This window comes from Primulina eburnea, chromosome 15 (assembly GCF_022965805.1).
Source record: "Primulina eburnea isolate SZY01 chromosome 15, ASM2296580v1, whole genome shotgun sequence".
Taxonomy (NCBI): domain Eukaryota; kingdom Viridiplantae; phylum Streptophyta; class Magnoliopsida; order Lamiales; family Gesneriaceae; genus Primulina; species Primulina eburnea.
The window spans coordinates 37,073,254-37,086,523 of NC_133115.1; the positions used below are offsets into that span (position 1 = coordinate 37,073,254).

A 13,270-nucleotide genomic window follows, 5' to 3' on the forward strand; every position below is an offset into this window, starting at 1 on the left:
GGTCTTGGCCTGATGGTTAAGGTTGAGGCCCAGACATTTATTGGTCTCGGGTTCGAGTCCTGTGATAATAACCGATGGTTGTTCTAATTAATTTATTTTAGTATATTTAGTTGTTTCATTGTACTTTCTTTGTTTGATATGCATGCTCAAGTCTTGTTACGAACAATTACATTATATATTTGGAATAGGTCCAGTCAAATTTAAGTTTAATCATTTTGTATATTTTTAAGCCCAATAACGTTGCTCACAAATTTTTGTGACCCAACAAAGAATTCAGCCCGAAAGTTATGTAAGAGGGGTGGTCCTAAAATCAAACAAAGAAGCAAGCCTTTCAAACTTCAAACCCCTTTATCATTTCGATTAATAAAAAATTCAGATTTTGGATTGCGGATAGTTGTCTTAATTATTTAAATATAATTAGTTGTTTCTTTTACTTTTTTTACTCGAGATAAACAATTCTCGGGTTCATCTCAAGTTTTGCCAACAGCACGAACAATTACATTATATCTGTGTAGTTAGTAATAATATCGTACTCAACAAATTTCCCGGTGTCAAATTTAATTTTATCCATTTTGAATATTTTTAAGCCCAATACGTAGCTCACAAATTTTTGTGACCCAACAAAAAATTCAGCCCGAACGTTATACAAGAATACGTGTCCCCTAAAATCAAGCAAAGAAGCAAGCCTTTCAAACTTCAATCCCCTCGTCATTTCGAATTCCCGTGTTTTACTGGTCAGAGATCTTCTTCGTTTTGTTCATATTGTCGGATCACTTGGATCTGTATCTTCTTCCGCTGTTCTTTCATCTTCGTCTATATTTATATGGAAAAAGACAGATAAAAGTAAAAAAAATTTATTTGAATGTAATGGCAACTGATAATGGTGGTGCGGATATAGAAACGTCAGACGACAATGAGTTTTCATCAGGGAGGGGTGCGGGTGGCCGAAAGTACAGGCCTGTATTTGCCCACGACCAAGATCGAGCCGTTCTTGACATGTCGTCAATAGATCCTAGCAGCGGCGCTTCTTCTTCCGATTCATTTTCTAATCGGAACGATCTCAAGTAATTTTTATTGTATTTTCTTCTGTTCGCTCATTTTTTGGTTGAGATGTCGTTTGCTCTATGTTTGTTTTCTTGGCTTGTTGTCTGCCTGTGCATATTGATTGATTTATTCAGGCGTGATTTTGTTGCCCGTGTGAGCTAGAAGAGCAAGGTGCAATGATTTACGTAGAAATTATAACCGAGCTTTAATTGTATGTGACATCACGCATTGAAGTAGAACATAAGTTGATAAGACACTTTCATTGTTTGGTCTTTGTTATGCTACTTAGTTCGATGAATTTTTTTTGGTTATTGTCTTGTTTAAGCAATCATGTTGGTGAAATGTGGCTTTTTTGGTGTACTTTTGTCGCATGTATGAGTGACCTTGAGGCATAAGGTTGTCCACAAACTTGTAGGCAAGAGAAATCTGTGTAAAAGTATCTTTGATTGAAATTTGGAGCTTGAAATTAAGCATAAATCTCACTCTTCGTATTTCAGAAAAATTAAGGTGGGTATGCAGGCGAATATGTTACCTGAAGGTCGAGATGGGTCAGTTCCAAACCTTGAAGGTGTCAATGGGTCTCAGACGGAATCCAAACTGGGATTTTTTAGTCTTGACTCGCTAGTCAATATTCCGGGGCTTAGAATGTAAGGATGAATGATTATCTTCTTCCATTTATTTATTTTTTTTCTGGCAGAAAATTACGAGGCATTTCTTATGGTCTGGTTTTTCTAAATTATTGTGTTTCCACTATCGGCTATCCTTCAATATCGCCTGGGCTTGAGATGTGGATGTTTGTCCCATTAGTGATAGAGGCGATTATAAATTTTTTGATAAATTAGAATATATTATTTTTCTTGATGATTTTCTGTATTCAGTATGGTCAGCGATCAGATTCCAGCACCATCTAGTCCTAGAGATGGAGAGGATGTGAATATTAATCTGGACCGTCCAAAGGTAACAACAAATATATTCCATCTTATTTTTGCCCTTTGGTTCTGTGCTACCGTCTGATAGCAAATGACCATGGAGGTATTCTGGTGTTGGTCACTTGGTCTGCACTCTGCTACTTGTGATTTGATTATCAATTGCTGTCTTTGTTGTTAATTATTTTGAGAAGGGGTGGAACTTCAAATTGGATGTTCTCATGCTGTATTATTCTGTGGAAAAGTATGTGAGTGGAGTATTGAAATAGGGGTGCACATAAGCCGACTCAAGCTCGAGTTCCTTACTACTCGAGCTCGACTTTATTTTAAAACTCGAGCTCGATTTGATTTAAATATTGTCTACTCAAGATCGAACTCGATCGAGTAATCCATTTCAAGTTCGAGATCGACTCGTACATATTTCGATTTACTCGAGCTCGACAATCTGAACTCTAATATATAGATTTTGAGCTCGGGTTTGGGTATGTATTGACAAAATATAATTTATTTTTCATACTTCAAAATAAAAATATATATATATATATATATTGTTAGCACTCGAGTACAAATAATTGAAACTCGTACTTGACTTGAAAAAATACTCGATCTCGGACCTCGGTCAAATCAAGCTCGAGTCCAGTTTTGACTGATCTACTCACGAATGGCTTGACTTATTTGTACCTTTATAATGGACTACGATGATAGGGCTGAGAATGGTACACCTTAAGCGCAGGAAGATACCAATATCAGGATTTCACATCTCACTACTTGCTGAATAAATTTTCTTCTGTCCTTTTCATATTTTTTATTCTTTGAACTAAAGTAAATGCACGTTACATGATTCTTACGTCCATATGTTCCGTTCTTTTTAGATTTTAGATACTGATTGTGGCTTTTCCTGTCTTTTATTGTTTTCGGAAAGTTAATACCTTGATTCTTTTATCTATGCTGTCTAAACCAAATTACTTATCATGCAGATCGCTGGTGTCAAATTGGGGACCATGATGGGCGTGTTTGTTCCTTGCTTGCAAAATATTTTGGGGATTATTTACTACATCAGATTTTCTTGGTAATCTTCATGGAATCCGTTGTGCACAGAAACAAAGTTGTGTAGGCAAGGAATCCAGGATAAGACATCCTAGTTTTAGAAGTTACTGTGTCCTTTCTTTCTTTCTTCTTTTTTCTCCAGTTGCAATGGATTACTTGTATCTCAATTTTCGAACTATGGATTTTTAATATTGGGTTCATAGGTTCCTTACAACGTATAGAACTTGTGAAAAAGTATATGTACTTTTTGAGTCAAGCAGGCTTAGTAGTTAGTTGTAACTCTGTCCTGATTGCATTGCTCTTGAGCTAAACTTCGCTTTTGCATTATCTCTACCTAGCTAAGGTCACTGGCTTAATAATGCTTTTTATGTGTTTGTTTACATTGATTATGCCCCTCTCCTTCTCCACAAAGGCAAATGATGTCCCAGAGTGAACTACAAAATCTTTCAACTTAGAAATATCTTCAATAATTTATTTTTTCAGATGCTTTAACTTTGTTGGCTTGTAGATATATGCTTAAAATGTTACTCATGTGAATATTCACGTGGCTTGTTTGGAAAAGTGAGTTGAAATTTCAAGTGGAAATGCAAACACTTTGAAAATGGAAAAAGCGTTTCTTGGTTCTGTAGGGTTGATGGTTGAAGCTAGATTGGATAAATGCCACTCCTTGCTTATGTCTCTCTCCCGCTCTGTTATTTATTTATTTAGCCTAGTTTTTCATGAATATTTCCCTGATGCTCAATTTTTTAGAATTTACATTCTGATTCAGCCTTATAAATGTAGGATTGTAGGAATGGCTGGGATTGGTGAATCTCTATTGCTTGTCGCCTTCTGTGGTTCATGTACTTTCCTTACAACTATATCGCTGAGTGCAATTGCTACTAATGGTGCAATGAAGGTACATCTTAATAGAGTATTTTAGTTGTACTGCTCGCTTCTTCAACTAAGGAGTTGTGTTATTGTTGTTTTTTCCCATACACATTTTATTTATAAGTTCAACTATGGAAAGTCTTGATTATCATGAAATTCGTCATCTACTTTTGTTTCCAGGGTGGGGGGCCTTATTATCTTATAGGTCGAGCCTTGGGTCCTGAGGTCGGAGTAAGTATTGGACTATGCTTTTTCCTTGGAAATGCGGTTGCAGGATCTCTGTGAGTGCCTTGTGTTGATGGCTGAGAATGGATGTTGTATTTTGCAATCTGTCTGTTAGTTTGATCCAAGAAATTAGTAATTTGTTGATGTTTAATTCTCATTGTTTTATTTAACAGTTATGTCTTGGGGGCTGTGGAGACCTTCCTAAAAGCTGTTCCAGAAGCAGGGCTTTTCAGAGGTAATCTTGTATTGGTTTTTTGTGACCAGACCTCCTTTTTTATTTTTATTTTTTGCTTCTGTGAAGACCTTCTTCACTTCCCTTGATCTTTTGAATCACTCAATCACCATCACTGTATGCTGTAATTACCTGAAAGGAGAAGTACAGAAACAGTGTAAAACCTTTTGAGATTGAGATGGAATGTTTTTTTTTCATATGTCCGTCCTTGATTTTTGTCGTACTCCCTGGGAATACAATACTGCTAAAGCCTTTGCATGGTCGCCTGATTTTATTTGTTACAAGTTCTTATTACTTTATTTATCTTGGAAAAAAGTCTGATTGAAGTGATTTAAAGAATGAACTGACAACCTCATAACTATTAATTATATTTGACGAGAGAATTTCTCTAGACTAGGATTGATGAATTGTAGCATTAAGACTACACCGATAGAAATATCGTATCTACACCACTGTAATAATCTTAAAGATAAGCCCAAATCTTTATGAGTCTCCACTATAGTTTTTCCTGATTTTTATTGTTTGTAAACAAATTATGGATATTTCATCCAAATTTATCTTACTACCTTTGATGCAGAAACCTTTACCAAGGTAAATGACACTGGCATCGCACAGCCTATTCCCAGCCCAAGTTTGCATGACTTGCAAATATATGGGATCATTGTGACCATCATCCTCTGTTTCATAGTCTTTGGTGGTGTGAAAATGATCAATCGAGTTGCACCAGCCTTTCTTATACCTGTTGTGTTCTCATTGTTCAGCATATTTCTTGGGATATTTCTGGCAAAGAAGGATCATCCAGCAGGTGTGTTGCCTCACTTGTTTTTGTATTAATTGATAATTTTTATAAATGTGTTGGAAGTTCTCCCGTTTAGCCCAACACAAATAATTTTTGGGGAAGATGATTGTTTGAGATATAAAAAAGGAAAACAAGCATCAAACCTTGTTTATTTCGGGAACCAAAACCAAGATGCCTTCGTCTTATATCTATACCATAGAATTGAAATGGTCATTTTATTTAATAGTTTAATGGATTTCAGACTGCTAAGAATATATACACACTTTTCATTTTATTGGGTATTATTGGACTCATTTGTGTTCCTAAAATTGTACAGTTGGAATTACGGGCTTGAGTTTGGATTCTTTCAAGGAAAATTGGAGTTCAGACTATCAAACAACAAACAATGCTGGAATCCCTGATCCCGGTGGGAAAATATACTGGAACTTCAAGTGAGGCACCTAGTACATCTCAGTTATTTTTTCTCTTTTTACTGAATCTAGATTTATATTTTATCATGTTTAAGAGTCTCAGTTCTCATTAAATTCACTATGCTGTTTTTGGTCATTTTTTTCTTTTGTTGTGTCAACATCCTTCATACATGTTTTCTTTCCCAAGGATGTTTTGGGATTCTCTTGATATATTCTGTTGCAACAAGTTGTTTTCCATGGCTAAGTTGGCTTCCATCATTGATTCACGAGGATAATTTTTTGTTAATTTACAATTAGATTGTGAATATGTCAAGACAAAGGTCGATTGTTTTGCTGAGGGTGTGTGTTCTTCAGTTATTATGAGTAGATGTTGTATATTTTTATAATCGGTTACCCCCTTCTTACTGGTCCATAATATTTCTTTTAGAATCGTGTTTCTAAAAAACATGATTTTTGACTGTAAAACATTGTCGAGAAGCTTGCTGCTGTTGAATAAATAAATTTTGATAACCTTCGAGAAACCTGGTCTTAACCATGTTCAAAGATGTGAAAAGGTCTTTACAAATACCATAAGCATGTGTTCCTCACATGATAGCCTGGTCTCAAATGTGATTTTATTATAGATATCAACATAATATAGCTTGAATGAAACAAAGAATATTTGATGTGTGTGTTCTAACTGTCTTTACTTTCAGTGCACTAGTAGGACTTTTTTTCCCAGCTGTCACCGGGATTATGGCTGGTTCAAATCGTTCTGCCTCACTCAAGGATACTCAACGATCCATTCCTGTTGGGACCTTAGCCGCAACTTTGACAACTTCTGGTCTATATCTTGTTTCTGTGGTCTTTTTTGGTGCTCTTGCAAATAGGGAGAAACTTTTGACTGACAGGTATGTCGGTGCAAATTCTCAGTTTGTGCTGCATTTGCTGCATACTTTAGCTGTTTATGTTTTCTCCTTTCTTCTCATGTACTGTGCTGATGCTGCAATTGTGTGCTACCTGTTACTGGCTAGGTTATGATCAAGAACTAGTCTGAGTGATCTTACTAATGTTATTCTCATTTTTATTAATAGTTATGATTATAAGATTCTGTTGCTTTGGAGGATATATTTGTAGTACTGGAAAGGATTTTTTGGTAATGTGCAGGAGCTTGACGTTTGACACGAGATCTGGCGTCTACTATGCAAATGTTGAACATTAGAATGTGTGCTTAATAATTGGAAATGAATATTAGGGAAGGACTTGATGGTACTGATTTGAATGATGATCCAAATTGCTTATATCTATTTGATAACATCTTTGAAGTCTTTAGTAGTTCGATATGATTCATAACAAGTGCTTTGAATTTTAAATTATGGATTTGAAGTTATTAGATCAAGTTTTTTAAAACATAGACAATATGTATGTTGAAGACGTTGTGGATACAGTTGCAGGGTTTTGAGTGCTATGTACACAGTAATACGTTTCACCAACTTCTGCTCTTGAAGGAGTTGATGGTGTTTAACCTAGGTCGCATCCTTCTGACTGTTGTGAAGTAATGGCAAATTTAAGAAAGTGGGACTACTTTCAAAAGATCGGGATGTCATACTTATTAGCTTTATATATCTTTTTCACAATATTTTTGTGTGATGTTTAGTTTGATGGCCAATAAATAAAACTTCTGTAATGTTTATTTATGTAGAGTGAATAAAGTGCAGCTTTTAACAAAGCCCTAACAGTGCTTTTATGGGGGCCTTAGAGGTTCTAGGACTTTTATGGCTGTATATTAATGACAGTGCTTTGTTAAAATGTTCCAAAAGGAACTCAAATTCACATTATGCACTTCTAGGTAACAGGAATTTTACAGATTATCAAATGCTTATTCCTGGCCTTATGGACAAGTTGGTTGTTTTCGTTCAAATTATATTTTATTCAGATTTTCAAATTAATTGAAGTTGTCCTGTATAAGGACTTGATTGAGCTGTGTGTGCAGGCTACTTACAGCTACTGTTGCTTGGCCTTTCCCTTCCATAATTTATATTGGTATTATACTCTCTACCTTAGGCGCAGCTCTACAGAGTTTGACTGGTGCCCCCCGACTTCTTGCAGCAATAGCCAATGATGACATCCTACCTGTGCTGAACTGCTTTAAAGTGGCAGATGGGAGTGAGCCTCATATTGCTACTCTATTCACTGCCTTCCTCTGCATTGGATGTGTAGTTATTGGCAATCTGGATCTTATCACGCCAACCATAACAATGTTTTACCTTTTGTGTTATGCGGGTGTCAACCTGTCCTGCTTTCTTTTGGATTTGTTAGATGCTCCCAGCTGGCGTCCTCGATGGAAATTTCATCACTGGAGCCTCTCTCTCATTGGAGCATTAATCTGTGTAGGTTAGTTTCCATGCTTACATTTCTTGGTATGCAGGATGAAATTTAGTTTAGAATGTGCTGGAGATGGTTAAGTTTGACACTTGTTCTTCAATATTCTGGTTCTGCCTATTAGTGCAAATGAGAGGGAGAGGGATTTATTAGTAGATTTCCTTATTCCTTTTTATCTTCATCTTTCGTTGGCTATTGAGTGCTGAGAAAAAGATATGACATTAATTTTTTTATTTTTATTGAATGAACCTCCTTGGTGATCCCAAGATATATGCATGATGTAACTTTAATTATCCGCTTTCACAATTCTGGCCCTGCTCATTCACCTAGATTGTTGGAGAGACTCATGTACATTCTGTCTGTTGATTAGATCAAAAATCAAAATTTGTCTGTCGGCTAACAAAAGAAAGGAATTGTGGTTTACTTCATATTCCTTTGGAAATTGGATATTCGAGTTGTCTTTAATCCTGTTGGTTGGGTATTTGGTTAGTATTCCATTTAAATGTTGATATAATTGACCTGCATGACTCGTTTCGGCATTCCCTCAATTGAGGTGGATGAATTGATTAGCAAACGAATTCTAATCATGGCATGTGAAGTTCTTAGCAATATAATTTATTTCTCGTTCTTTATCATATGCGCAATTTTTACTAAATATTTTCTTATTTTACTGTATTTTTCCTTTTCAGTGATTATGTTTTTAATATCTTGGACTTTCACTGTGGTGTCTCTGGCCTTGGCGACTCTAATATATTATTATGTGGGCATCAAAGGGAAAGCAGGAGACTGGGGTGATGGTTTCAAGAGTGCATACTTTCAACTTGCTCTTAGAAGCCTGCGATCTTTAGGAGGTTTGCATACTTATCTAGTTGATCAATCAAGGATTTTGATGTCAGTTTAATTAATTTTCTATTCGTGTCATCATTCTCACAGTGCAATTGTATTTTCAGCTAGCCAAGTACATCCAAAGAACTGGTATCCCATTCCTCTCATATTTTGCCGGCCTTGGGGCAAATTGCCTGAAAATGTACCTTGCCATCCTAAGCTTGCAGACTTTGCCAATTGTATGAAGAAAAAAGGCAGGGGAATGTCAATATTTGTTTCTATTTTAGATGGGGACTATCATGAGTGTGCTGAAGATGCAAAGGCTGCATGCAGGGCTCTCGGTACTTACATTGACTACAAAAAATGTGAAGGTGTTGCTGAGATAGTTGTCGCCCCTTCAATGTCTGATGGCTTCCGAGGTATTGTTCAGACAATGGGCCTTGGAAATCTGAAGCCTAATATTGTGGTGATGCGATACCCTGAGATCTGGCGCCGGGAAAATTTAACTGAAATACCAGCCACATTTGTCAGTATAATAAATGATTGCATTGTTGCAAACAAGGCAGTTGTTATCGTAAAGGGTCTCGATGAGTGGCCTAACGAGTATCAGAGACAATATGGGACCATCGATTTGTATTGGATTGTGAGAGACGGCGGTCTTATGCTGCTTCTTTCCCAGCTCCTCCTGACGAAAGAGAGCTTTGAGAGCTGCAAAATCCAGGTCTTCTGTATCACGGAAGAGGATTCTGATGCAGAGGAACTCAAGGTGGATGTAAAGAAGTTTCTTTATGATCTTCGAATGCAAGCTGAGGTAATCGTCATCTCAATGAAATCGTGGGATGCCCAAGCCGAGCAGCAGGATGATTCTGTGGAGGCATTCACCAGTGCACAAGAGAGAATTGCTAGTAAGCTTGACGAAATGAATGAAAGGGCTAGAAAAGAAGGGACGCCTTTGCTCGCTGATGGTAAGCCAGTTGTTGTTAACGAGCAGCAAGTAGAAAAATTCCTATACACCACTTTCAAGCTTAATTCAACGATACTTAGATACTCTAGAATGGCTGCTGTTGTCCTGGTAAGTCTTCCGGCGCCTCCTTTGAGCCATCCTGCTTATTTTTATATGGAGTACATGGATGTCTTGGTTGAAAATGTGCCTCGTCTTTTGATGGTTCGAGGATACCGTAGAGACGTCGTTACATTGTTCACATAGTTTACTCGATACGGACGTATCTTTATCTTGCATTGGTCGATAACTTCAATCATCTCTAAGTATGTACTTTTAGCTTTACCCCCGGTTTTTAAAGATACCTAGTGGCATTTTCAGCTTCCCTCGTTTCTATTATTTTGCCCCGGGTATGGTATGTTTATGTGTGTCATATTTGTTTATTCTTTCCATTATTCGATAGATTATAAGTGCGGTTTTTTTGTGTTCCGACTACTTGGACATAAAATTAATGGCCATCCAAAAATAAACACTGACATATCCAAAAGATGCTAAGACTCGAAACGTAATACCTTTTAACTAGCTAAGTTAATTAGTCCCCTCTTTTTAAACCTTGCAACTAATCCATATCTGTTTTTTGTTCGATTATGATGTGAATCACCTATTAGAAACTAAGTGAGCCGTCGTAGATTTTCCGTATATATATCTAAAATTTATGCCCGAGAGAGAAAAATTAAACATATTAAAGCAACTATTTAAGTATACCCACCCACCCCATTGCTACTAAGGTTAGGGACTATGGTTATGATATAAACGAAATCCAAAAGGTCAATTTTTAAACGATTTTGTGAGAAGTATTATTATTTATTATTATATGTATATATCGAATAAACTGTCACTCTTTTAACTAATGGGTAGAAAACGATCTAAAATACGTGAAGGTTCGGTATTTCTTATTTTACGTTACATGATCAATTTTATTTCTCAAGTAAATAAAAGAAATGCAAAGATTTGTTGTTCGTAGAATCTGATTAATTCGTGTGGGAGAATCAACCATGAGCTGGCTATACATTCGGTAGAGTAAATTCAATCTAGAGATTTTATAACTTTTTTAAATGATATATTTCTATCCCTTTCTTTATTTCTAGAATGTATCACTAAAAGATTTTGATTATTATACATTTCTACAAACTCACTTCAGTAGGACTTACTTCTTGCCTACTGAAACTTCTATATTACAACTCACTTAATGAATTTTGATTTTTGGAAAGATTCTTTCTACAAATTGCAAACTTTTCATACTTTTCCGCCGGTAAATATAATGAAAAATGTAAAAACAATAATGACACATATGATCTTCTGAATCTGATAGAACTTCATAGCGTGTGTTGGTTTTTTTGTAGACTTTCAGTATGATAAACTAGAAGGTGTGAGTGATTTCACAATTTCACAAAAAGGTAAGTGTTTGTGAACACATCATAAAGCATTTTTTTAAATCATCTTCAACGTTTGAATGAAAATGACTCTTTTTTTCGTTACGAGTACCTGAATCCAAGAATAGACTTGTTATTTGTTTTTGTACCCAAAATGGTAGTGATCAATTAATTATTTATACGATTCCTTTAATGATTTTAAATAAAGTGTATTACTATACAGAACGACTACAATAAATAGAGACATCAGATAATACAAACTAAATAGATATCACTAGTGTAACAGATTATCAAGATTATCATAAAAGACTAACTTTATAACTACTGCTTCTGATTCTGTGTTACTTCATTCTCAATTCGGTCTACTTTCATTTCTTCTTAAGATATGTCCAGATTCTCCTTAAATAGTTCAATACCAAAAGTCATGATTCTGATTTTTCTTAGCTTCTGGTTTTCCTTAATCAACTCAATACAAAAAAACTGTAAGAGTTTTCTTAAACATCACATCACTACAATTAAAATAATTTAATTTTATTTATTTCATAAACGCTATCTAATAGATAAGTTTACATGAGATATTTAATGCATGGAGTATTATTTTTATTTAAAAAGAAATATTTTTCACAATTTATATTGTGGTTGCCTCCATCACTATTCACAATAATTTCATCCAATACCATTTTTATATATTATTGTATAATATGTTCCAAATTGAAAACTCTGATCTCTAAACTTATCAATTCAATTCTGATCTCTAAACTTATCAAAGATGTTTTTATCAACTGAGATAATTATTTCAAACATTAGTATCAAATTATCATATATACATTAACAAAATGATACCTTCTTCTTAATAAACTTCTTGTAGATAAAGATTTATTCAAAAGATTTAAAATAGGTATTTTGTGATATAGTATCACGAATTTTTATCTGTGAGACGGGTCAACCCTACCAATATTCACAATAAAAAGTAATACTATTAGCATAAAAAGTAATACTTTTTCATGCATGACCCAAATAAGATATCTGTCTCACAAAATACGACCTGTGAGACCGTCTCCCACAAATTTTTGCCAAAGATTTATCGTATTTTCAATTATAATTTTCAAAATGAAAATTCAAAATCTCTGTACAAATATTCAAATAATGATATATATTTTAACAAATCTCTTTAGACATCTTTCATTATTTCCAACAAAACAAATGATATTTTCAAAATTGTATCATATCTTAATAATTTAATTTAATTTTTAAAGAAATAATCAAGTCAATTTTCAGCGTTTTTGTAAAATATATAGAGCGAAAGATAAATTTGATGATTCATAATTAAAACTTTATTCATCCAACCCTTTATATATATAATTATAAAGAATATAATTTAATTTAATTTTATCATTGCGTAAAATCTATCTAATAAATGATTTCACATGAAACATATTTAGTGGAGTAGTAATATTATTTTTTTAATTGACAAAAACTTGTGTGAGACGGTCTCACGAGTTGTATTTGTGAGACGGATCTCTTATTTGGGTCACCCATGAAAAAATATTACTTTTTATGCTAAGATTATTACTTTTTATTGTGAATATAGGGTAGGGTTGACCCGTCTCACGGATTATGACCTGTGAGACGGTCTGAGACTAACTCAGTTTAATAATATTATTAAAATTTTAATAAATTTATAATTTTTACTCCATATTATGATATCTTTAATTATTAATAAATTTTCAAAATTCTAATAAAATTCACAATACAATTAAAAATTGAAAAGTTATCGACAATTTTTATGATTTTAAATTAAATAATATATTATTTTTAATTTTATTTATCACATAAACATATCGTCTAGATGTTCTCTTAGTGTTGTACTCTTTTTTAATAAATATAAGACATATATCTCATGTTTTAATAATTTTGCTATTTTCATAGTAATTTAGTTTACAAAAACATCATCCCTTTTTTTAGGGTTCTTTTGAAATATATGCGATAAGGAGAAAGTGGACAATTCATAATATAAAATTGTCCACAAAAATTGACATGCACGTTGAATCTAGTAACAAAAACAGATGATAATGATAGTGTATTCGAAAAAAATTTAATTATCCGTAAAAGTTGTGAAAACTTATAATTAATAGTAGAGACATTTATTTGCCATTAA

At 34.2% G+C, this 13,270-nt stretch overlaps 1 protein-coding gene across 2 annotated transcripts; it reads left to right on the top strand.

Moving 5' to 3' along the window:
- Positions 1 to 618: 618 nt before the first annotated feature.
- LOC140813565 (cation-chloride cotransporter 1-like) lies at positions 619 to 10,064 on the top strand. Of its 2 annotated transcripts, none has more exons than XM_073172131.1 (13): positions 619 to 1,064; positions 1,542 to 1,691; positions 1,923 to 2,001; positions 2,948 to 3,039; positions 3,801 to 3,915; positions 4,068 to 4,168; positions 4,286 to 4,347; positions 4,922 to 5,149; positions 5,460 to 5,574; positions 6,249 to 6,443; positions 7,526 to 7,926; positions 8,604 to 8,765; positions 8,865 to 10,064. In XM_073172131.1, exons 1-13 carry the CDS (start codon positions 868 to 870, stop codon positions 9,944 to 9,946), a joined length of 2,979 nt encoding a protein of 992 aa, XP_073028232.1. In that variant the 5' UTR covers positions 619 to 867; the 3' UTR covers positions 9,947 to 10,064. The 2 variants fall into 2 exon arrangements, with proteins under 2 accessions (XP_073028232.1, XP_073028233.1); XM_073172132.1 differs by having other exon boundaries at positions 926 to 1,064; positions 1,564 to 1,691.
- The last annotated feature ends 3,206 nt before the right edge of the window (positions 10,065 to 13,270 follow it).